This window comes from Squalius cephalus (genome assembly GCF_949319135.1).
Source record: "Squalius cephalus genome assembly, chromosome: 7".
Classification (NCBI taxonomy): Eukaryota; Metazoa; Chordata; class Actinopteri; order Cypriniformes; family Leuciscidae; genus Squalius; species Squalius cephalus.
This window is the reverse complement of record NC_137128.1, coordinates 31,726,595-31,752,052: the sequence shown is the minus strand read 5'-3', so window position 1 is coordinate 31,752,052 and position 25,458 is coordinate 31,726,595. Positions and strand designations below refer to the sequence as shown.

At 43.0% G+C, this 25,458-nt stretch overlaps 1 protein-coding gene across 1 annotated transcript; it reads left to right on the top strand.

The window, feature by feature from the left end:
* ptch2 (patched 2) lies at positions 1–24,684 on the top strand. The gene is made up of 22 exons (XM_079877705.1): positions 1–453; positions 1,956–2,148; positions 9,338–9,527; positions 9,625–9,694; positions 9,836–9,927; positions 12,240–12,435; positions 12,510–12,631; positions 13,301–13,448; positions 14,324–14,455; positions 14,564–14,719; positions 14,802–14,894; positions 15,004–15,129; positions 15,803–15,921; positions 16,022–16,761; positions 17,658–17,800; positions 17,899–18,079; positions 18,191–18,471; positions 19,564–19,701; positions 19,799–19,941; positions 23,399–23,789; positions 23,891–24,398; positions 24,536–24,684. The coding sequence occupies exons 1-22, from the start codon at positions 301–303 to the stop codon at positions 24,568–24,570; spliced, it is 4,350 nt and encodes a 1,449-aa protein (XP_079733831.1). The 5' UTR covers positions 1–300; the 3' UTR covers positions 24,571–24,684.
* Positions 24,685–25,458: the final 774 nt, after the last annotated feature.

Sequence of the window (25,458 nt, the reverse complement as noted above, 5' to 3'; positions counted from 1 at the left end):
CTGCAACAGGATCAGAGGTAGACTGGCGGAATCCGCTCGCGACTTTCTTCTGCTTTATAACGAGTTACGCGCTATAGCTGGACGAATGAAGACCGAAGGATCTATACGGATTCGAGCACATAATGTTGGGATGGAGTTGGAAGACTTTGGCTCAAGGAAAGACTAGAGAATATTTCTTAAAGCTGAACCCGGTGGATGCGCGTGTCGCGAATCTTGGATTATTACTATTATCGTCTTTGCCTAAAGCACCGCGTTTGTCTTTAACTTTCTTCTGCGCTTTTTCTGCCTCCCGTTTGGACTATGGCCTCGGATCCCAGAGACCCGGGACCGGCCGGTGGTGTTTTAGGAGATTTACCCCCAAGTTACACACGCTCTCCGCCGCCTGTGAACTCAGACCTCATCCGAAGACCCAGTTACTGCCACGCCGCTTTTGCGTTAAAACAGATTTCTAAGGTGACAAACGCTTTTCCGTTGGAATACACAAATACGCACTACGTTGTTGTTGTTCGTGCATTCGTATTCCAGGGAGCCAGGGAACTGTTAATTACGTTCTTTAGCGTAGTTTTGGAGGTGTTGAAGGGAATTTACTTCTCTTTTTAGGCTAGTGAGAAGGAAATGATCAAAAGGCAACATTTACATCTCAAAGCTTATTAGGTGGAAATCGTTTTAGAGGGCGAGTAAACGACGCTAAATATGAAAGTATGAGTGCGGACAGCGACTTCTATGAATGAGAGCCGAGTCTCCATTCATTTAGTTCTTCAGTCCGCGCGTTTTGAGTATTTTTCACGTTTAACACTTCTCTAAGCTGCCTCAGAGTACAGCCCGGTTGGTCTAGATACAATATAGCGTGTTTGTTTGACAATGCGCGCGTCCTGCTGAGGAATTCACTGATTAAGTTTGATCTGACAAAGCATCAGTGAAGCGCATGAACGCTTGGCTATGTGTCAAAACTCCCATGAGTGAAACCAAAACATGTCCAGTTATACTGCAGATAGGACTGCCAGTTACAGGACACTTGTGAGGTTGTTGCAAAGTCTGGATAGCCTACATGAATTAAAGTTCTGATCTTTTTAAATGTTTGATTATTTAATAGCCAGCTAGAAAATGCTTACAAAATCACTGTCTTTGTCACACGCTGCTGTGTTATAACAGAAGAACCAAGTATTTTGAAATAGTTGTACTTTATAGAAACACATGTTTGACAGCTTTTATTTGAGGTTACATGATCCTATATGTTTTAGCATTCCACCCTTTAAGGCTAAAGCTTTTAAGAAGCTTTTATATAGGCCTATAGCTGTTATGTTGTATGATATATTGTTAAGTATTATAAAGTTCACCATCTTTCTTAACAAAAAGATGAGCACTGAATCCAGACCAGATGAGAAACCTGAGGCCTGTAATACACTTAAACAATTTAAACCCACTAAACTTGAAAACAAGAAGTTCATTGAACATTTTAATTTAATTTTGACAAATAAAATTGAAAAATTACAGAAATTATTGCAACAAGTCTGAAACAAATATATAACAAAATGACAAACATTTTTACAGGCCTATGAAGTTCTCCAACTCATGCCAGTTGCCATGTTATATAGGAACACACATGAAATTGTTGAGATTTTAGTGTTTACTACAGGTTAGGGTGGATTAATGAGAAAACTGTTCTGATATTGTCACACTGGTATTCAAACTGAATTTTGAAGTAATTCCTTTATTGTTTTCAGTTGGTTTGCTTTGTTTTTGTAGTCAAACATCTTTTACATTGTCTGATGGACAACAAATAGACAGTGTCTCGTTTAGAAATGTCTTACAAGAAAGAAAAAAACCCTCTCTTCTAAATATTGATTTGTGCGTTGTCAGGACAGTTCACTATCCTGGCAGGGCACCGTGTGTTACAACTGATCTAAAATAGCATCACTGTACATGTGAATAAGTGTTCCTCTCTTGTGTCTCAGGGGAAAGCTGTGGGACAGAAAGCACCACTGTGGATTCGGGCGAGGTTCCAGGCTTTTCTCTTTTCTCTGGGCTGTCACATCCAGCGACACTGTGGAAAAGTCCTTTTCATTGGACTGCTTGTGTTCGGAGCCCTGTCTGTTGGTTTGAGGGTCGCTGCCATTGAAACGGACATTGAGAAACTATGGGTGGAAGGTGAGTCCAAGCTTTCATGTTTCGCTGTGTGGGTGGGTTTTTGGGGCTGATCGGTGTGGAGATCTGCAGGATCAAGTTATTTGTGAGCTGTATGCTGTGACTTTTCACTTTGCAAAGTGCCTGACACTGTTTTACATAGTCCTTTTTAGTGCAACTCAATTTTAGATCTCTCTCCCAAACAATTTGACTGTCTTTGCTTAGCTTAACAAAGCTTAACTGATTGAAAATGTGATTGTGGTGCTGTTGTCGGGCGATATAGACCTAGACCTTGTGTGGGCTTCTGATATGAAGTCTCGGGATCTTTGAGCGGACATAGACCGTGGCCTCTGGAATTCCATATCTCCTGTCACGCACACGTAGCATTCTTTTTCCTAGCGCATGCAAGCCTTCTCTTGTTCTCTCCCCATCAGCCTATATTGTTTGCGGTGGGAGCTGTGCTTGATGTTTTTCTTTTTCTCCCCTTTCCCGTTTGACGTCCTTTCCGTGCACCTCACTTATCTGTGCATTTTCAGGCAGCTTTATTTGGTTTTCACACTGCCAAATTCCTTCTAAGCCCCCTAGGCTTTCGCCACACTGCTGATCCCCTGCACAGATGGGCTGTGTGTGAATCGTTAGCCATCTTTGAGGTGCTGACCCTCCCCCTCATGCTCGCTGTGTGGTCCTTCACTATTCTTGGATTCCATTCAACAATAAAGGCACCCCCCCTTTACCAAAAAAAAGTGAATACAGCTGAAGTTTACCCACCTGTTTCACACTCACACACACAACATGCACACACACAAGGGGAGTCGTTATTTTGTACTTTTGTAAACATGTTCATGTTCATGCTCAGCATTGGTTTATTTAAAAAAACTTATATATAATTATGTTTTTTTTGTTTGTTTTTTTACAATATCATTGTCAGAAAATATGGCTTTCAGAAGGCAAAAAGTTTATAATTACTTTTGAAATATTCAGAACTGTAAATGTCGCGATATATGAACTAATGCTCTCTGGTGGGAACGTTAGATGGAGTTTAAAGCAAAGGGAGTTGTCAGATGTTGGCAGTGAAATTTGTGTTTTAATGTAAAGCAGGCATAAAGCATGGGGCTCCTGGAGTGAAACGCCAAAGTGCTGAAAAGGAACGCTGTGCCTTTAAGAGGCAGTGCCTGTGTTTCTAAAGTTTCTGCCTGTGTTGTTTCCCCCAATAGCCCATTGACAAAGCTGCTCTGGGCTGAATGGGGAGTAAGTGGTATGGTAACAAGGAGAGGTTAGTTCTCACACACAGGCACACACATTCACTTCTACACACATACACATAAAAAGTCACAGGGACAAACAAAAGAGTTTTATAATAGGTCTTGTGATTGGGAATTGAATTTAGAAAGGTCTCTGGTGCTGTTAGCGATTGCTAAATAGTTTCATATATTAAGAGGACCTTCCAGTGACCTGCCAAGCCAAAACCTTTTATCATAAAATTAATATGGCAAAGGCATTGCAACATTTTAAAGATTAAGGATAGATCAGTTACATTTTAAATGTTACAACCTTTTTGTCACAAAAATTCAAATCTGTTGTGTTTGGGGGAGCTATAAAGAATAGTAAAGCAGCCAGGGCCTGTGGATCTCACACTTGCCCAGCTGTGCATTTTGGAGAATATGGCTCCTCATTCCTTACCCCTGAGGCGGTGACTGTCCCTCTTTCACCTCTGCTCTTGCCCCCACCCAAATGACACACAGGCCACCAAGTGTCCATGTCCTCAGGGACCACCTGTAATTGCTTCCGGCTTCCATCAAATGATGTGCAAAAAGCAGCAACCTTGTGTTTAGATGTCTTATAAAAATTAACCTACAGTTTAGTAATCAGGTTTAGACATCCTGTGAAGAATACTGTGTTCTGTCCATAAAAACCTTTCATCAGAATATCTTATTTTGTGTCCCAGTTAAAAATGCAAGACATAAAGCTTTTTGGGTGAGTTATCCTTTTAAATCATTGGATAATTCTTGGGAAAGTGTGATTTCGTTTGCCGTGTGAGGCGTGAGAAAGAGGTGATAAAATTAAATGTAGGGTGACGGTTTGGGGGCTGGTGAGAGAAGAAACATTCTAGAATCTACAGCCTTAAATTACTCATGTTTTCTTCTTATGTGCAGTGTCGGATTGCAGAGGGGAATTTGTTTGGAGAATTAAGAGAGGGAGAGAAAGGATTGAGAAAGTTGTGTTTTCAAAGAAGCTGAAGTTATTTCATTTGGTTTCTGACACCAAACTGAGAAGTTGTACCTTCTTTTAATTGTGCGGATTTTAATATTTGATTGAGTTTTTTAGAGCGAAGGATGAGGAAAACTTTGTCAGTGACAAGTTGCCTATCGGTGTGAGGCGAAAAAAGCAGACTTTGATATGTGATTATATGCTTGAGTAATGCTGGCCAAAAGGATTGTTGGCATTTAACGGTCATTGCAAAATGTGTGTCGGGCTAAACAAACGGCAAACTTTTCAAACAGACGGACATGTTTATGTACTCGTATACAGTCGTAACTTAATTTTTCTCATCCGTTTTGAACTATTTCGTTGTGCCTGACAGATGTGTACACACAGACAAGCTGTACAAACATTACTAAAAAGTAAAAAAGTTTACCCAGATATCTGGGTAGCAGGCCCGTTTGAGTTTTATGAAGCCACCAGGCAGTAGAAGAGAGGAATAAAGAACATATACACATTGCATGAATGACTTTGTCCACATACATGTAGACTGGTGGAACCAGCACAAGCCCAGAATTTATACAGACACATGTGGACAGTTCAGTGTTAAGAGCAGTTATCTAAACAAAAAAGAAATGCGAGGTAAATGCAATAATTCATTAGAAAATACACAGTCTTCCAGTCCTGGTGCCGGATTCAAAAGAAAGAAAGCTCTATGAAGCATTATTGGAGGTGAATGGCAAGCCACAGTACCCCAGCTACATAAATAAACTCTAACTGCTGAGACTTAGACCTCACCAGTAGAAAGTACAAACAAGGCCAGAGTCAACCTGGGTCAGTTGAAAATGTTTACTTCAACCCCTCCCCCCCCCCCTCTCCACACAGGCCAGCCATCCAGCCCCTATTACTCAAGAACAGCCATAAGACCTGAATGCATCCCTTCTCAGAGTTTAGCAACTTTCTACCCCAAATCAGAGCGTTGCCAATTAAGGCTATGCTCACTCTGCCAGAGTTTTCATTCTCTCAACCTAATCAGTTCGTTTGGCATTGCATTTGTTTTTTAACCATTGGGTAGTTAAGAGCATGATGCAGTTCCAAAGGTTGTCAGTGCAGCAACAGAACACGTTTCATATCTAGGATAGAGAGGCAAATCGAGGTCTAGCTCCATAACAGAAGTGCTAGGGTACACCTTTTAGTTTATATTCTTAAGCTAATGTTACTAGAACAACGCCAGCGGAGGCAGGAGGACTCCAGACCCCCAAGAAGATGCCCCTCTTGCTGCCTGATTCAGACAGTATTTCTTACATTCAGTCCAACGAGGGTCATTCTCTTTGATCCATGCTGGAAAAAAAAGAAACTGGTCACTTTTTGGGGAAAAAAGTCTCCTTTTTGTCCTCCTCAACACTTTGTCCTTTTGGTTAGGGTAAAAAAAAAACATTTTCTTGGTACGTGGTGGAAAAGAAATGGTTTCTGGGCTCAATAAATTCATTTCCAGTTTGAATGAAACCAGCAACGTGGAAAATTTTTGCCTTTCACCGTGGGATGAATGTATGTTTCAACCACACATTAAGCTGCATTAGCAGCCAGTGGAGTGCCTAATGTGGGTATTTTTCACAGCAGCCAACACTAGGGCTGATTAGCATAATTAGTACAGGGAAGGCTATACATATGGAAATGGCCAAGACCTAAATGCCAGAACCGGTGGAAATTTATGTCAATGCTGACAGAAGTATCAGGTCTGAATAGGTGTTAGCTCAAGCATAGTTTTAGTATTCTTGATTTGTTTTTAATATTTTTACCTGAGTTACAGTGCATGATGTGTATTTGTTTTATCATCAAGGCCAAAATGTTCTGTCAGAGAGATGCACTGGAGGACATGCATGTGTGCTTATGCATTTCACACTCGTAGACAAGCTCTGAAGCCAGCTCTTCCTCCCTCTCTTTAGCATTGTTTTATCTGCTGGGAAAAAAACGGTTTTGTAGTGAGTTTCTCTCTTAATTTTTTTCCCTGTTTGTTGGAAAACAACTGAACGTGACTGAAAATTAGGTTGACAAAGACCTGCATTGAGTCTCTTGGTGGCCTTGAGTTAGAGCTCATAGAGGCAGAGGTGGATCAGTCTCCATCTGCCACTGTATTGGGGCGAAATGGGGTGGTTCTCTCAGTCATGGTCAAGCCATTGAGACTCCTTGTGATTAAGAGTTGCAGTGAAGCTGAAATGTTTAAAAAGATTTGCACTTGAGCCAAATCTATCCTTCTTGTCTTTATAATGTGTCTGGAAAGAAGAGGAAGAAAAAATCAAACAAAGAGCTTGGAATGGACATTATGGGGGCTTGACGGGACCAAGGCGAAAGAGCTGGACCGGCTTGTTTTGTTCTTGGTGGTTTCATATACTAATGTGTGTGGAAGAAAAGGGGAAAACAGAAAGAGAGAATGAATGTGTGTATGAGAGAGTGTGTGCGTGGGCACGCACTGGCACCCGACTGTGTATCTGTGCTCTTGGATTTACTTGGGTGGTGAAAACAGGTAAAAATGTCTCTTTCAGCACTCTTCCTTGTGGGACTTCCTCCAGAACAGCGTGAGTCCTTTCAGAAGCCTCTTAATCCCTCTAATCTGGCCCACAACACTTTGAAGGTGGCCTGTCCTAATGGAGAAAGCACTGGGTTTCAGATCTTGTTGCTTATTGGTACTGCACCATATTCAAATGCTCAAATCTTGACAGTGAAGTCACGTTTTTGCGTAATCTTTCAGTTAATTTTAACATGATTGTTTTTGTAACCAAGCGATTATTTTTCTTAACCTTTTTTAGTCAAACCACATTTTCTTGCTCATCAATATGGTAACCATAACTTTATTTTAGGTGAATGTAAGCATGCAGTTGTGGGTGATATGTTGCAGAGCATTGGATAGGCCGTGCCAGGGTGGACATGAGTGAGATTGGAGCTGACAGGGTCCACTGGTAGGGTGACAACCGGGGAGCAAGGGGCTTCTTCTCCATAGTTAATTACATGTCACTTTCCATACTGCCCACTGGGAGGGAACCCTCTCACACCAGCTCATTTTGCTGGTTTGCTCCTGGGTGGGACCTTGAGACAAGCTAGCTGAAGCTTGCTACCATTGTGTCCTAGCCAGTTAGGGCAGACTGTAGATTAGCTTCAGCTTTTTATTTACTAGATAGTATTTACAGGATCCACTGTACAACTATCTAATCTGTGAGACATTGAGGCTGGTTTCCTTTCTGGCTATGTTGGGGAACATTGGTCGGACCCTCCTCATGGATAATTGGCTTGTGATGGTGATGTCACCCCCAAGGCTGTGAAAAATGAAAGTAACAAAGAAAGGAGGGGCTCTGCTTGGGAGACAGTAAGCTCTGCATGGGAGTATTGCTGCATCGATATCACACAACACCTTTATGCTGCCCTCACTTTGGTGTCTATTGACTTTTTATTTTATTTTCATAAACATGGACTTCTCTACCCTGTTTCAGCCCCAGTAACTCAAAGCAAATATTCTTTGAAATCCCCCTAGGCGTCTGTGTTTGACAGTTCTAGCTGTTTGAATCTTAAATGTACCCAGATCACTCTTGTGCATCATAGTTCTTTTTTCCACCCTCCTGTGTTGTGTTTCTGGCTGTGAAAGTATTTGCGTGCCTGTCTCTTTAAGTGTACAGCAGCAGTGAGCCGAGAGAACAGAGCAAAGCTCCCATCTGGAGGGTGGCTGAGTGGAGCGGTGACTGAGCGGCGGGGCCCACTCGGGCCTCTAGCTGGGTGGTCCAGATGGGAGGAACCAGACACAAATAGCTATAATTTACTTCAGGAGCCCCTGTAATTACAGGCCCAAGGATTGGAGCTCAATTCCTGCAGATGCCTGAATGCATTAAATATGAACATGCTGTCCGTATAACGACACAAATGCGTGTTTGCGTTTTGCAAATGGATACAGCCTTCAGATTTAGGCCGCCACATTTTTTGAAGTAATGTGTTTATGTAACCTGCATGTCAGATAGCTGCATGAATGGAACCAGGAGGTTGAATGTTTGCATTTTTAAAGTTGTAAGCTCCAGGGCAAACCACATGGAATTTATATTTGTGGTGCAATTTCTTTGTTTCTGTTCAGATCTAAGCCACTTACAAAGCTGTGGGCTACCCTGGCAACAACAGTACTACTCTATTTCTCTCTTTCTGTTTTCTTCTGTTTCTCTATGTCTCTTTCTCTTCCACTCCCTCTCTCAATTAACTGAAGCAGGCAGTGAGATGTGCCGGGGAGAAAAAGTGGCTCGGTGGGCTCAGCCAGCCACTGCAGGCTTGTCATCATGTATTGGGAAGTGGAGGGGCAGACGGGCAGGCTCTGATCTGGGACGGTGTTTTTCATGTGCATTTGGCATGGCCACAGATACCCCGCGTCCTCTTTTTATCACCGCCTCCGTTAATTAGGAGGCTGGACTCGGGAGTTTCCTCTGCACTCTTTGATGCTTTTCGTTCCGACTCAACATACCACATGAACAGCATTTCTGCTTGTACTCTTCTGCCTTGCTCCCTCCTTCAATTTACTGCTCAAATCTTGGATGTGACATGTAGATCAAGAAAGACCTAAAGTCTTGAGGGACCTTCCAATCAGGAACCACAATCTGTGCTAAGTAGTGTAGAGTTAGCCATTAATTAAACCTTGTGTGAAATTGTGGGCCATGTCATAAGGAGTACTTCCACTCTTTAGTGTGCTAGAGACATAAATGTGATCCACACATCTGTTTTCTGGGGTTAGTTGGAGAGTACACAGGGGACTGAGAACTAGCGTGTTTAATCTCAGTTTAATTTGGGTTTAATTATGACATTAACCTCTCGCTGAAGATCATGGTTGTTTCTTTGTTTAAACAATTGTTGTAGTGTGACCATTAACATAGAACTATATTGTTCCTCTGGCTTGTTTTTATCCACAGTCAGAAGGAATAAAAACATAATGACTGCAAAGGTCCTTTCTGAATGTTTGAAAATAAACAATGTTGTCTGTCTGTTTCAGCTGGCAGTCGGGTAAGCAAGGAGTTACGCTACACAAAAGAGAAGCAGGGAGAGGAGTCAGTGTTCACCCCACAGATGCTCATACAGACACCCAAACAAGAGGGAACCAATATTCTTACCCAGGAGGCTTTGCTGCTCCACCTGGAGGCTGCTTTGTCAGCCAGCAAAGTTCAAGTGTCTCTTTATGGAAAGTGAGTGCAACCCCCAGAAGGATTACAGGGAATTTCAAACACTTACAAACATGAGGGCCAGTCTTTTAATATGTGGTTGTGTGATTTCTTCCCACAGATCCTGGGATCTTAATAAAATTTGCTTCAAATCTGGAGTCCCAATTATTGAAAATGTCATGATTGAGAGGGTAAGCATGTTTTTTTATGCTTTATTTGTCTTTCTCCCAAACAATTTTCTTATTTCTTTTTGCTTCAGACAGCTTTTATAGGGCTATTTTTTCTGTGCCATGAAATCTGCTTTACCAAAGATTATATGCTATTTCTCCTAGATGATTGACAAGCTTTTCCCCTGTATGATCGTAACTCCTTTGGACTGCTTTTGGGAAGGCTCCAAGTTGCAGGGAGGCTCCGCCTACTTACCGTAAGCATTCTGCTTATTCTAAATTAATATATAATGACATCTCTAATTAAGTCATACACAGCTTGACTAGACTATTATTAATATATAAGCTCAAGAGATCAGAACTAACTATAGAATAAGCAACTGTGTCTGAACCCATATAACACGCGCTCCTTTAACAATTGGGCTTTACCTTCAACCAAAACGGTGCTGGGTGTGACAAACTCTAACATCAAGCCCCTAGCAAAAGCTCTATTTAGTCTGTTGATAAGCTGAAGCCTGGTTCCATCGTCGCTGGGGCTTGAGTTGTCATCAGTGTGGTGAGGGGGCTTTACAGGACAATCTCTGATCCTGCACCCCTGTCCCACCACCCAATCCCCCCAGCCTGAAGAAGCCCTTATGGAATGGGGAGAGAGAGAGAGAGAGAGAGAGATGACTGCTACTGGGTGGGTAGGAGGGAAGGGAAGGGTGGGGGGGTGGGCAGGGGAGCTTTTGGGTCAGACAATGGTAAGCATTCTTTCAGTTTACGAGTGAGTGTCCATCAGTGAGGGGGCCCTGGAGGGGGCCCGGCTTTGTCAGCACTGGGTAACACTGTGCATTCTCATGGTAATCGCCCAGGCTTGGAGCTGTAAGTTGTCCAACAAATAAAATGGGCATTATTCAAGTCGTGGGCCCAGAGAGAAAAAAAGAGGGACGGAAAAGTGGGAGAAATTAACTGTGGACATTAGACATTGTAGTTTACACTTCCACCCAAAATACCTCCTTAATATTTTGTTGAAGGAAAATTGATAAATTGTATTCTATAACAAATAAAATGGGCATTATTCAAGTCGTGGGCCCAGAGAGAAAAAAGAGGGACAGAAAAGTGGGAGAAATTAACTGTGGACATTAGACATTGTAGTTTACACTTCAACTCAAAATACCTCCTTTATATTATGTTGAAGGAAAATTTATAAATTGTATTCTATGCTGCCACTCTAAATTCATGCTGGACAAAAAAATGGCTATTTTTCAGTTGGTTAAGACAGATTCTGTCAATTCTCATAGGGACTTTTTTCCTCTTTCGGTACTAATACCCCAATTTTCTGAGAAGGATGAGTGGCCTTTAAAAATATTGTTATTCATTGTATTCATTTCTCTATTTGGCCATGTATGAAGAGGGCTTGAGTTAGCCACTGAGGCTAATGTCCTCTCAGGCTTCCGCTTCAGTTCAGCTGTTTTTTTTTCTAAAGGAGAGAGAGAGACAGAGAGACAGAGAGACAGAGAGAGAGAGAGAGAGAGAGAGAGAGAGAGAGAGAGAGAGAGAGAGAGAGAGAGAGAGAGAGAGAGAGAAAGGGAGGGAGAAAAAAGTTGAGGGAACAAAGAGCAGCAATCTATGGAAAAACAAAAGGGCCCAGGCCGGTTCACTCAAGCAAAAAATAGGAGATAAAGGAGACTCTCTTTGCAAGCAGGAGCAAAGGCGCTTGGTATGTGGGAATGGGAGAGGACCAGCTTTATTTGAAGCTGCTCTTCATGAGTTATTAGAGTGAGATTGGTCCTGGAGTTAGGACACTATTCACTTTTATTCTTCTTTACCCACAAATACTCATCACAGTGAAAGGCCCCTCTCTCACTCAGGGGGTATCACTCTGGCTTCTGAGGCATTTTCTTTGCTACATAGGTGTTGACTGGGAGTGTTGTTTCTTTTTCTTGTGATGTATAATATTTTTAATTTTAAAGGCCGTAATAATGTAATATTGTTAAAATTTTGCAATCTTCTTGTTATTAGTGTTTCCCAGAAGAACCACCCCTACTGAAGACTTCCCTTGTAACAAATTAGAATGTTAAAAGAGTCCAACTGTAACTTTACTACACCTAGAGAATTAGTCCTTGGCACGTCAATAGACAACAGTCCACTCTCTCAATACCCACTGACTGAGAGAAGATAGATTAAAAACTGCAGACTGAGGGGTTGAGAACACTGAGCTCAAAGCAGCATTCAAGATAGTCGGCACAGCCCTTCCCAGCATTCTCACTGCCCGCCTTCATCCTTATCAAGATGTTTTAGAGGCAGAGGTAATCGTTATGACTCGATGCACAAAGTTAAGAGACAGCAGCCTGTAGACCGCCGGCACATTATGCTCCTCCGTGTAACAGGATAATAAACGCTACTTTATGCGGCATCTGTAGTCCACCACCACCAGGGAGGGACTGGTGCCGGCAGGCTTGGAGAAGCAGCAGCAGGGAAGGGGAAAGGGGGATTGCTTGGAAAAAGCATGCTATCTTTTGAAAAAGTTGTAGAATTGATTTAGCCTGCTTAAAATGTGTCTCAATTTTGTTGTCTGTTGTTGTAGGGGCATGCCTGACATACAGTGGATGAATCTGGACCCCCTCAAGCTAATGGAAGAGTTGAGCCAGTTTACATCTTTAGAGGGTTTTCGAGAGATGCTGGATAAGGCACAGGTTGGCCATGCCTATATGAACCGCCCATGCTTGGATCCTAACGACACAGACTGCCCTTACAGTGCCCCTAATAAGGACCCATGGCAGGTGGGAACAGTGTTGTAATGACGATGTCTTAATATGAGTCTGTAGATTTTAAATGTGTGGTCTGTTTTATTTAGGTCCCCGACATTGCTGCTGAACTTCAGGGCGGTTGCCATGGTTTCTCCAAGAAGTTCATGCACTGGCAGGAGGAGTTGATCCTGGGTGAAAGAGTAAAGGACTCCCAGAATGCCTTGCAGAGGTGAGAAAGGGGGAAAGAAAGAAGGAGAGTCATGAGGAGGGGGTATGTGGGTGGGCCTCTCTTAGGAGGCCCTGACAAGAGAGAAAGTGAGAGAGAAAATCAGAAAGAGACAGAGGTGGAGAGAGAGGGAGGAATCGTTCTGACTCCTAATAACCTCACACATCCAAGGAATTCCTTACATGAAGAGGGATCAGTTTCCACCTCTGACCCCAGTATAGGAAAGACCAATTAAACATGATGGACAGCCGCATAACCTATGGACGGATCTGAAATGCAGAGTGGAGGAAAATGAAAACATATTGTACAGAAAAAAGAGCATATGATACAAAGTAAACAAACTGTGGGTAAACTAAAATCAAAAGTAAATGTATTTGACACCTGTAATTTAATATCATATGTGTATGTGTATTTTCAATGCAGAGTTTAATCTGCAATAAATGAAAGTCTCTGCAGAGAGCGGGACATTGGCCTTCTGCCCAGCATTTGAGCATTGTTCTAATCTCAGTGGAAGTGTGATTTACAGCAGCCTGAGAGGGACCACACGCATTATTTCAGCCTTTATTATAACATGTCTGCCTATTAACTCACCTTGCTACACAATGGTATTTGCACATGCATAGATATTTGTACGTTCGGATCTAACTTAGTCCTCTGTATTTCCCCCTACAGTGCGGAGGCTCTTCAAACCATGTTCCTCCTCATGAGTCCCAAACAGCTCTATGAGCACTTTAAAGACGATTATGAGATCCATGACATCAATTGGAATGAGGACAAGGCCACTGCCATCTTGGAGTCCTGGCAGAGGAAGTTTGTTGAGGTAATTTCCTATTTCATAACAGATCCCAAAGGGTCACTTTGTGAGGTCTGAATGGTTTCAGTGACCATGGAGGGTTCCCGGCTGGGGTGGAAAGGTAAAAGGAGTGTATAAGGTCACACGTGATGCTAGAGGGTTGTTTTCCTTAGACCAGAGGATGGCAACGTCTGCCTGAATTCCATCAATCCTCAGCTGCCTAGTAAACGGAGTCTTCCTAGGAGGCCACTGACAAACTCCCAGTTATAGGAACAAGCTGTTTTTGTGATAACTGACACCCAGCATGTTGACTGAAAGAGAGAAAATTAGAGAGAGAGAAGAGCCTTCAATAATGTCTACTGCCTCAGAAAGAGAGCAAGAGAAGGGGAAGTGAAGTCAGGGGAGGTTGGGGGGATAGGGCACTGTAAAAACAAAGTGCTGGGGTATTCTTTTCCCCTTAAGTTTGTCGGCCATTCATGGTGCTGATGGAGTAGCCTGAGAGACCATGTGATCTCATCTGATCCATCTGACCTCTGCCCTCTGGCATCTGTGCTCATTATTTCTCGCTTGTCAAGCTTCATAGGGTCTCGTGCATCTTGTTTGTGTATTATTAGGATAAAATAAGAGGTGGATGAGGGTACGGCCCACAGTAGAATGAATATTTTTTGGCTTGTCGGAAAAAGTAATTCAATATTTGTTTTGTGTTCTGCAATGTGTGCACAAGTTTGTTCAAAACACAATGCTAGGTTAAGCGACTTTGCTCATGCTGAAATTGATTAAATTGCAGTGAGTCACAAGAGGTATCTTTGATTTGACAGATACATATGCTCTTTCCAATACAAATACTCAAAATCATATAGTTGCATTCTCTGGATGTTTAAAATTGTGATTTTTGTTTCTAGGTTGTCCATGGGAGCATTCCTCAGAACTCTTCATCCAGTGTTTACGCCTTCTCTACCACCACTCTTAATGACATCATGAAGTCTTTCTCCGACGTCAGCGTAATCAGGGTGGCAGGTGGTTATCTGCTCATGGTAAGACATCCATTACTGTGGAAACTCTAGTTAAGGCTAATGGAAATGTGATGAGTGTGTCTCCATATGTGTGGAGCTATTCCCTTACATGTGTCTTTCTATGCACAGCTGGCATACGCATGCGTGACCATGCTCCGCTGGGACTGTGCTAAATCTCAGGGTGCTGTAGGGCTGGCAGGAGTGCTGCTAGTCGCACTATCTGTTGCTGCAGGACTTGGACTGTGCTCACTGTTGGGGCTGTCCTTCAATGCCGCCACCACGCAGGTAAATACACACCTAAACGTCTTAAATTCACACTCACCCCTCAGGGCTTGGCTGTAATTCAGAGCTTTGCGTTCCTCCACAGGTGCTGCCATTCCTGGCCCTGGGCATTGGAGTTGATGACATGTTCTTGCTGGCTCATTCCTTCACCGAGGCCAGATCTAACATCCCATTCAAGGTATCTCATGAACACGCTCTGGATTATGCCTTCTAGGGGATTAAATGTTGCCTAGATTTTCTGTTGTTGTTGAAGATCACAACTCATTCCTTGCCATTCTTCTCCATAGGAGAGAACAGGTGACTGCCTGAGAAGAACTGGCACCAGTGTGGCTCTCACCTCCATCAATAACATGATTGCTTTCTTCATGGCTGCCCTAGTGCCTATTCCTGCTCTCAGGGCCTTCTCACTTCAGGTACGAGTGTGTATTTTGAGTGTGAGTACATGTCATAAACCATTGCGCCCTGTGCTGCCCATTCAGAAAAACTGGCTGTAATGGTCACCAATGAAATGGGCAATGAAACGTGGCTTTAATAAATGAGCAGTCAAAGTTAATTCAAAGTGAGGACAGCATTTGTTGTTTCTCTTTCTCACATTCTTTCTCTCTATTTTATGGTCAAACCCCTACATCCAACTAATGTCATAGCCTGTTTTTCAGGTGGGGGGAAATGAGATGGGTGAATACATATCACTATATCACCCAGCCTTCAGACTGTGCTTCTCTGATCTCCCCAGGCTAACCTTGGGTGGTCTGTGCTGTAATGATACAGAATGTAATGTCTGTCTGAGGTTGGCGGAGTTGGGGGGTTGGTTCTGCTCAGACTCGCTGTGACCTTGGGAGTACCCTTTCCTTGGATTGTTGACTATTTGTGGAGTGATGGGGGAGGGGGTTGCTGGTTGATTTAGGGTGCATATTTTACTTTCTGGGATTCAATCCGAGGCACTAAAACAGCGAGGGATCCTGAATGCAGAGTTTTTTATCAAGTTCAGACAGCAGCTGTGGAGTCGGGTGGCAGCGTAGAACTCATGAACGAAAAGACTTGGCCTCTATCCTAAAGTCTCTCTTTCTCTCTCACTCTTTTTTTCAGGCAGCAATTGTGGTGGTCTTTAACTTTGCCATGGTTCTGCTGATCTTCCCTGCAATTCTGAGCTTGGACCTGCAGAGGCGGGAGGATAAAAGACTGGACATCCTGTGCTGTTTCTACAGGTAACTAAGATGCACTATCCTCTTACTTAATCTCAGTCCATTTTACAATGCCAAAGCATGTGGTACTCAAGATGTTTACTGAGATGTTTCTTTTCTCCAGTCCCTGTTCATCTCGGGTGATCCAGATCCGGCCTCAGGAGTTCTCCGACGCAAATGACAACCACCAGCATGCTCCGACCACCACCACCTACACTGGATCAACTATAACCACCAGCACCCACATCACCACCACTGTGCAGGCCTTCACCCAGTGTGATGCAGCTGGCCAACATATTGTCACCATCCTGCCACCCACCTCCCAAATCTCCACCAGTCCTCCATCCATGGTCCTATCCACACCCACTCCCACCGCTGACCCTTACGGCTCCCAGCTGTTCACTACCTCCAGCTCCACCCGAGACCTTCTAGCTCAGGTGGAGGAGCCCAAAGAGGGACGAGAGTGTGTGCCTCTGCCCTTCTTTCGCTGGAATCTGTCAAGCTTTGCACGGGAAAAGTATGCCCCTCTGTTGCTAAAGCCTGAAACTAAGACTGTAGTGGTTGTCGTTTTTGTGGCTCTTCTGAGCCTCAGCCTCTATGGCACCACAATGGTTCATGATGGACTTTACTTGACTGATATTGTCCCCAGGGATACAAAGGAGTATGACTTCATCACTGCCCAGTTTAAATACTTCTCCTTCTATAACATGTACCTGGTTACCATGGATGGCTTCGACTATGCACGTTCTCAAAGACAGCTTCTACAACTTCACAATGCCTTCAACTCTGTAAAATACGTAGTTAAAGACAGCAATCACAAACTTCCCAGAATGTGGCTGCACTACTTCCAGGATTGGCTCAAAGGTAAGCCTTCGTTTCACAATGAGCTCTTTTTCATTAGTGGTGCTTGCTAAGGCTACTGGTTTTCTACTATTTTTCAAAATGCTTAAATCTTAGTCAAAAATTTTTAGACCATAACTTGTCAGCATTGCACTATTGTGTTATTCATAGATTAGGATATATCAGCATCTACAAAATATTAGTAAATAAATTTGCATAGATATGGTGAAAGATGCCACATAAAGTAGCATTTTCAGTTGTGTTCACTCGTTGTGTGGGAAATGCTCTTATCTCTGAAGGTGATAGAAAGAGTTCAGTGAAAGTTCACTTCTGTCATCGGCTTTTGTGTTCTTCCAACCTGGACATAGAGAGGATTATGAGAGGGTCAGGGGTTATCTCAGACTGTTTGTGACCCCTCTGCTCACATTAGTTTGTACTGAGAGCTTAACCGTGAGGTGAATCCACAATAGTTAAAACCCAACAAATTGAAAAGAAGCTATTTATTTTAAAAGGCTGTGGAAACTGAAGGTAGTTTAAAAACTCTCTATTTCTCCCCATTGCTATTTCCTTTTCTTGTGAGGAGATCTCTGTAATTACAGAATGGTTGTGGAAACTGTTTTTCAGCTGTTGCCAGACTTTGTAATTTGGAGAGCACGAAAGGCTTTCTCTGGTTAGTTTATTCAGCCCACACACATTTATTCAGCACCAGGCAGAAAGATGGAGCTCTGTTTTGGTTTATATGCCTGTTTGTGTGTGTGGATTGGCATTAAATCTGACCCAAGTTTTTTACCCCCTATCTAAGGGAGGGGTGATTTTAACAATCTTCTGCCATAGTTTACTGAGTTGTGAATAGACAAGTAGGAAGGTTTGAACGTCTTTCTCACAGTTGGTCTAATTGTACATGTTCATGATCCATGTAGGTCTTCAAGCTACATTTGATGCTGATTGGGAAGCTGGCAGGATCACCTCTGACAGCTATCGCAATGGCACAGAGGATGGAGCACTGGCCTACAAGCTTCTCATACAAACTGGCTCTAAGAAAGACCCTTTCAACTACAGCCAGGTGTGTGGTCAGCTATTGGTTCATTCAGTTTAAATACTGCTTCAAAACTTTGCCGTCTATCCCAAAACTTACATTTACACATTTTGTTTCTTTTAAAGCTTACATCCCGTCGCCTGGTGGATGAGGATGGTCTCATTCCACCAGAGGTTTTTTACATCTACCTGACGGTATGGGTCAGTAATGATCCGCTGGGCTATGCCGCCTCCCAAGCCAACTTTTACCCCCATCCTCGGGAGTGGATCCATGATAAGTACGACACCACTGGGGAGAACCTTCGCAGTAAGTAAACCCAGAAGGCGACATTATACAGGTTGTTATACAGTATTTATGGATATGTTTCAGAAGTAGCATGTGTTTGTGTCTAAGAGCATTACTTTTCTTCTCTTTCAGTCCCTGCGGCAGAGCCTCTAGAATTTGCTCAGTTTCCTTTTTATCTAAATGGCCTCAGACAAGCCTCAGACTTTATTGAAGCCATTGAGAGTGTGCGCACAATCTGCGAGGAGTTCATGCGGCAGGGAATCCAGAACTATCCCAATGGCTACCCCTTTTTGTTTTGGGAACAGTACATTGGTCTGCGCCACTGGTTCTTGCTGTCCATCAGCGTAGTGCTTGCCTGCACCTTCCTGGTGTGCGCCATCCTCCTGCTCAACCCCTGGACCGCAGGCATCATTGTAAGTCTGCTTTCCTCTCACCCTAATCCATTTCTAACTCTCTTCTTTTCTATCATTTTTCTCTATTCTCTTATTTCTCTTGTTTCTCTCTGATCCCCTCAACACAGCTCAATAACTTTGCCACCAGGGCAGTTTTCTGGGGAGGGTCTTTGCTGGTTGTCTAGAGGGTGCTGCTTGCATAGACACATATAAACACACAGTCACACATATACGTACTCTCCCCCTCATCTCTTTTGTCATTCAAATGAGGGCAGCAAGACTTTCTAAAGAAGAAATGCAAAGCTCTCCTGAAGGCTTTTACCTCCAACTGCCTTTGTCCAGAAATTTGGGGACAGGACGGATCTGCCCAGTCACGACCTTGGCCTGCTAAACCCATCCATCAGGGAATGGATGTAGTGGGGGTAGTGGGTGGGTGGGTTAGTTTAGGGGCTAGGAGGTGTTTCACACAGGCTGGTGGGGTCCTCAGATCAACATGAAGAATCAAGGAAACTAGAAGTATCCATTTGCTTTGCTTGACATGTATTTCTGGCTTAGCTGTAATATGTCAAACTCATTTGAGTGTAAATGCCTATTGCATTTATTTAAATGATAAAGCAAACTGTTTAGAGCACTTTTTTTCTTTTTTTTTTTTACTCAAAATCGGTTCTGTCATCTTCAGTTTCACAGCCTATATGGAGCCACAGTAAAATGGATTTTACAATCTCCAATTAAAGCATGACTAAATTGGGACCCCTGCCAACATCAAAGGTTTTCAGGGCAAATACTTAACCAAGTTCCCTATTTATTGTATTAAAAAACAGTTTCTCATGAATAGGAAAGCACTAAAGACTACACTGCACCAGGAACGCAAGAGCAGAATGGTCCTTATGCTCTTTTATCATATAGTGTCACTAATTTCCGTACTCCTGAAAATGAGGAGTGGCCATGACATGGCCATTAGGTAATCTGATACTTGGGGCAGATGACAGTGAAATGTAGAGGATATTGGCCCAGTGATTCATTTCTGCATTGTGATTCATGTAGAGCTATTTCAATGCACATAGTTTCTTGTGATGTAGCTGCTAACGTGCTAGTCTTTTTTTTTGCTCCCAGGTTTTTATTTTGGCCATGATGACAGTGGAACTTTTTGGCATCATGGGCCTAATTGGTATCAAGCTGAGTGCCATTCCTGTGGTCATCCTTATAGCCTCCGTTGGTATTGGAGTGGAGTTTACTGTGCACATTGCACTGGTAAGATCATCTTGCACAGTAATTCATCAGTATTTGCTTTATTCGATTTCAATAGCAGAAATACATTTTCATTCTCTCTATTTTCTCACTGTTGTAGGGTTTCCTGACTGCCATTGGGGACAGGAACACTCGTTCAGCTGTGGCTATGGAGCATATGTTCGCTCCTGTGATTGACGGCGCCATCTCCACTCTGCTGGGAGTGCTCATGCTTGCTGGCTCAGAGTTTGACTTCATTATGAGGTGAGTGATTGACACTTCTCCAGGCAGGTCTCTGAGGTCGGCCCATATGCTGCCTTTTAAAATGGTGGCAGGCCTTAGTCAGGGAGACAGTTGTCCATGTGGCTCTAGGGTACAGGTGGTAACGTTTGCCTCCCCATCACCTGGTGTTGTCAGTCTCTAACTACCCTTAGACCACCACAGCACTCTTACAAACATCCTTGAGCTTCTTGAATGCACAACAAATGGAGGAAACATCAATGGAGTGCAGCAGCTGCTTGTAAACATGTAAACATACAACCCACTGTCCGGTGACTCAACATGCACACACTTGCACCCTGAATGCGGGGAGGAGGTCAACAGTCCAATGATTTGGTTGTGAACTCCCTCTAGCCATTGCATTTGGGCAGCTTTTCCACCTGGTTTAATGCCTAATTCACAGGAAGAAAAAAATGCAAAATAGTCGTTTTTTTTTCAACTGAATTTGGGCTCTGCTGAAAGCAAACCACAACCTTGAGAGCCGCCAAAAACAGACCCATGACACAAAATTTACTTAGCTGGAGGACCCAGCACAATATAGCTGCATGTTGAAAATATAAAATATGCCTCTTGATTATTTTTTTTCAAGCACCCACTTTTTGCACCAAAGAGTAACTTGGATATGAGGAAGAGGTTTGGGTCTTCCAGGTAACTGCAGGAGGGTGTTAGAGCAGATTGTTTTAGGACAGTGCTAAAGCTGGAGAAAAGATTGGGGGTTGGAGCAAACCATTTGGTGCAAGCGGTGTGCCAGCACTGGGGCATTCACAGTGGGAGGTCCTGTTTAGATGTAGAGAGAGAGAGGTCTGGCCCTCTAGCTGGGGAGTAGCATAAATACATTGCTGTAAACATCTCCTGGCTATGGGACACTGAATAAACAGGAGAACAAGCTCAGCGGCCCCTCTTAGAACGAGCCACCCTTTCCAACCCCTGACTTGGAATGGAAAAGATTACAGTTTATATAAACAACAGAATTCCTAACACTAGGTCTACTCTGGAGGTCTAACCCAGGCGGGGCCTGTGGATGGTTTAGTCTTTTTCCCCCCTTTTTTTCTTTTTCTTTTTTACTCCTTAAATAAATCATGCTCCACTTTCGGAACGTTGACTTATTAAAATAAACATGCACCCCTTTTCCAATTTTTTCATGTATACAGGACTGTCAGACAGAATGAGCGCCTTTAACTAACAAAAGGTGGACATAAGTGCAGCCAGAGATGGTTGGCTGCTTTGTCTGATTTTTTTCCATTCTTAAACAGCCTTCATGTTTTCAATGAACATTACAAACTGTGATGAAAGGATGATTGTGCCTTTCTCAAACTCCTATCAAAGTGTCACTCAAACTATGTGATTCTTCTAACTGTTTTCAGCCATCACCTTAGAGAGAGATGACTGAAAAAGAAAACGGTTCACACTCAAGCTGTCGGATTCATCTATGTTAATGAATCAGACATGAGAGAATTGGGAGGAAGGAGTGGAGAAACCACTCCATCTGAGAAACCCATAGGATAGCTCAGTCTCTGGTCTAAAAATGGCATATAATTCTGACCAGAGTCTCCGTTAGTGGCGCGCTGCATGCACAGACCCCGACGGGCCACCTTGGAAATTTGGGTTTTAGAGGTCAATTTAAATATTACCTCTCCCTGACTGTGCATAATGACTGAAAATAGGTAATTATAGTCTTTTAAAACCAGAGGTTCTGTGATACAGTACCGGGCTCAGTTCCTTAGGGAGCCGCGATAGAGACAAAACCAAAATAGATCCAAAATGGAGGTTCAGTGGTGCGATGACCGTCAGACCTGTAATCTTTTTAACAGGGTTTTTTGATTCATTTGTTTGACGGTTCTCAGACAGCCAAAGTAAACACATGGCTTCATTGGAGGAGACGGGTCAGTGGACAGCAGTTTCCACTGTACGTCTGGAATGCTCCAAGCAGATATGCCAAAGATGAACTTTTCCCCCTCTGTCTTTCTTTCTTAAACCCAAGGTTCTTCTAGATGCGACAGAAACAAAAATGGTCAGAGGGTGGGAGGTTAAAAGAACATTCCAGACTTTTTTCCAGATTCTGTTCCTCTTTTTCTTACCTCCAGAATTCTTAACCACAGCTAAAACAGCTGAATTGTCTCTTTTTAGTGTAACCATTTAACTGGAGTGCTCTCTAATTTTCTCATGCACTGTCTTTCTTGTGGTAAATCAGAGCCCTCCCTCAATGCTCTGAGCTGGAGCACAGAGGCGCAGACACCCCCACAGCCCTGCAGCTTATTAGTGAGCCCTACATGTTAACACGCAAGCCAGTATACAGTGCAAAACTAATAATGGTCTTCTCAGCCTTATATCTTTAGCCTCTACTTCTCAGCCTTATATCTTTAGCCTTTACTGCTAACATCTAGCACTCACCCAAGAGCTAAAGCCTGGGAAACCTCATTCACCACCCTCTCCCTAGGCCCCTTCGTTCAAACATAAGTTTTCAGTCTTAAGCAACTCTGCACCCCTTTACACTGCTCTACCAGACCCGCTAGTGCCTGTGCCAACCAGACCTCCAGGTTCTTGGCTTTGGAGTTGGAGGGTGGTGTTTCCTGCTTGTCTTCAGCACTGGATTAATGTTCCTGCATTAGTCACCTCCACTGAGAAAATAACTAGTCTTAGTATTAGTCTTACTCAGAACGGTTTGGACTAATAAGAGAGATATTTCTCAGAACAAATCCCCTTCGCACTCAGAATACTTGTTGAATGCAGGAATTCTTGTTGATGGACTCTAGGGTCACTTTTACAGGTTTTGCGCATAACAGTTTATTGCACATGTGAAAGAAATACCTTTTAGCAGATATCCACGATTGTGTTGCGTGATTAGCTCTTGAACCAACATGGCTGTTGAGGGCCAGGAGGAGTTAGAGAGTAAGAGGAAGAAAAATGTAGAAAGCAAAGGTCTGGCCTGTCCTTCCCAGTGTAAACACAAAGGTGGCGTGCCCTGGCCAGGGTGAAATAGGATCTTAATAAGAGAGGGTATTAAGTTGCTGAGGAGAAAATTGCATTAACAGCAGTGGCAGCTTTTAGCCAGAGGGAGGGAAGCAGAGGGGGAAAAGCAATGGAGAGGGGTGACTGTTTCTGACGCGTAGAATCTGCTCACTAATGTAAACACATCTCCTCAGGAAGTGGCAGGGCAGTGGTGATAGATGAGGGCTCCCAGAGGGAGAGTGAGTGAGCACTAGCTACAAAGATGGAACCCAGGAATTTCTCTCCAACTTTGTCAGGTCGCCAGGACAGAGGAAGCAAGGAGAGGGAATGTAGGGAAAAAACGATGGATAAGAGCATCCTACAAGAAGTCTTGTATATGACCTTCCTCTCTTGGATGATGACCACATTGTCTCATATCTTGTTTGAATATGCTGTGGATGTTTGGTGGCTGCTTTAGCTTTAATATTCTCTTCATTTTTGTTCTCTTTTGCAGATACTTCTTTGCAGTGTTGGCTATACTGACACTGCTGGGGATCCTGAACGGTTTGGTGCTACTTCCGGTACTGCTTTCGCTTATGGGCCCACCAGCTGAGGTCATACCCGCTAACAACGGCAATCATTTGCAAAGTCCCTCTCCTGAGCCCATGCCTCCTCCTATGAACCACCATGGGTACTATGCTGGGCACATCCCCAAGAGACCACGTCAGGCTTTCTCTGAGACCTCTGACTCTGAATACTATTCCGAAACTACGACAACCTCTGGCATCGGTGAGGAGGAGTATAAGTACTGTGACAGGAGCACATACATCACACCACCAGCTCAACCTCCAACCTCTCATATTCTGCTTGAAGCCAGCAAGAACCCCAGCTTCCCTAAGCTCACAGTAAGTCGACCTGACAGAAAACATTAGGAATCAAACTGCTTACAATGTAGCTGCTATAGAACACTTTTGTAATGTGTTTTGTGCTTGTTTTTGCCTCCAAGGTGGTGAAGCCTTTTGATGAAAGCAGCTCTAAAGGACAGAACAGCGAGTCAACTCAGAATGCTGTCAACTCGGTCAGTTCACAGATCACACGATGGGACAACAAACACGAGTACCAAGGGCAGAGGAGACAACATTTACCTAGCGACAGGGCCCACTGTCCTCGTAGGACTACTCAGTGTGGCCCAGGGCCACAACCAGGGAGAGGGCAGCAGCAAAACAGGACTACAGCCCCAGCACACAGCCCTGGGACATTGCAGCGCTCTAACAATGCCATCACCATGGTAACAGCAACAGCCTCTGTGACAGTGGCAGTGCACCCCAGTTTGCCGGGGTCGTACCAGGGTTACATGCACGAGGGTTTTGAGGATAACGAGTCAGACTCTTTTGATGACTCTAAGAGGACTTCTCAAACATATGGGAAAGCTACACATTATAAGAGGGACTCTTTAGAACTTCAAGATCTGGAATCCACAGAAAAAAGCCAGCATCAAGCTAACCAGACACTAGGTAAAGATTTTAACCTTTTTATGGCTTAATATTTCAAATCCCAATACTAGAGATTTGTGTATTTTAGATTATTTTGAAAAAGCAGGCATCTGTCCGTACTGATCGTGACCATGTTCTATCTTTTACGTGTGTTACAGGTGGTGCATGGATTCAAGCAGCCAAAGATTGCTAGACTGCTCCCAGCCCCCACATCCCTTTGTCTGGAATCTCTGGCTGTTTTTGGGAAGTTCCCAACCTCAGCCCAGTGTCTTTTATCTCTTTGAACTGTACATAGACCTCACACAGACAAGAGGATTTATTTTAAAATTATTAAAAAGGTCTTCATAGACATTTATAAATATATATATTTTAATACTAAAAAGAGGGAAACTATTTTAAAATGTGCTGTATAACTGGTGTATTCTCTTGTGTAAATGTCAGATGTATAGATTGTAAAATGAGCTATATGTAAAAATAAGTGAAATGATATTGGTTATTGAAATGCAAGGTCAGTGTTCTTTTTTCTTTTTTTTTTGCTGCTACTCTTCAAATTTAAGATGACGTGTCTTGAAAATATGCAGTACCCCTTTCCCCAACATAAGCCAAGATTTAACTTTATATTAACAAGTTCTTAAACTGCAGCCAATAGGAAGCTTATCTGTTTTGTTCAAAGATGTTGACTTATATTTGTTTGCACTGTACAAAATCAAAACCTATATAGATAACAGTTTTTCTCAGTTGAAATTTCCAGGTTTTTTCCTGTATTTATTGAACTTTTTTACTGACAGCAACCATTGTGCCTTCTTAATTTTTAATCTCACAAAAATTAATTTGTCAAACTGTTGCATCACTATACTGTTCAGGATCAGCATTGTCATTGATATGGCTGTTAGCTTAATGTTATCATCTGTTTTGTTTTTTTTCTCATGGTTTTACACATCATTGTTAGCATGAAATGCTCTGTCTATACAGTGTGCAGTGAACAGCAGAACTATGGGTCTAATGTTTTCTGTTCCATTATTCTGTTATATACTCATTTGCAGGCTACATTTATATACTTGAAGTGGTGGTTAAATGACAC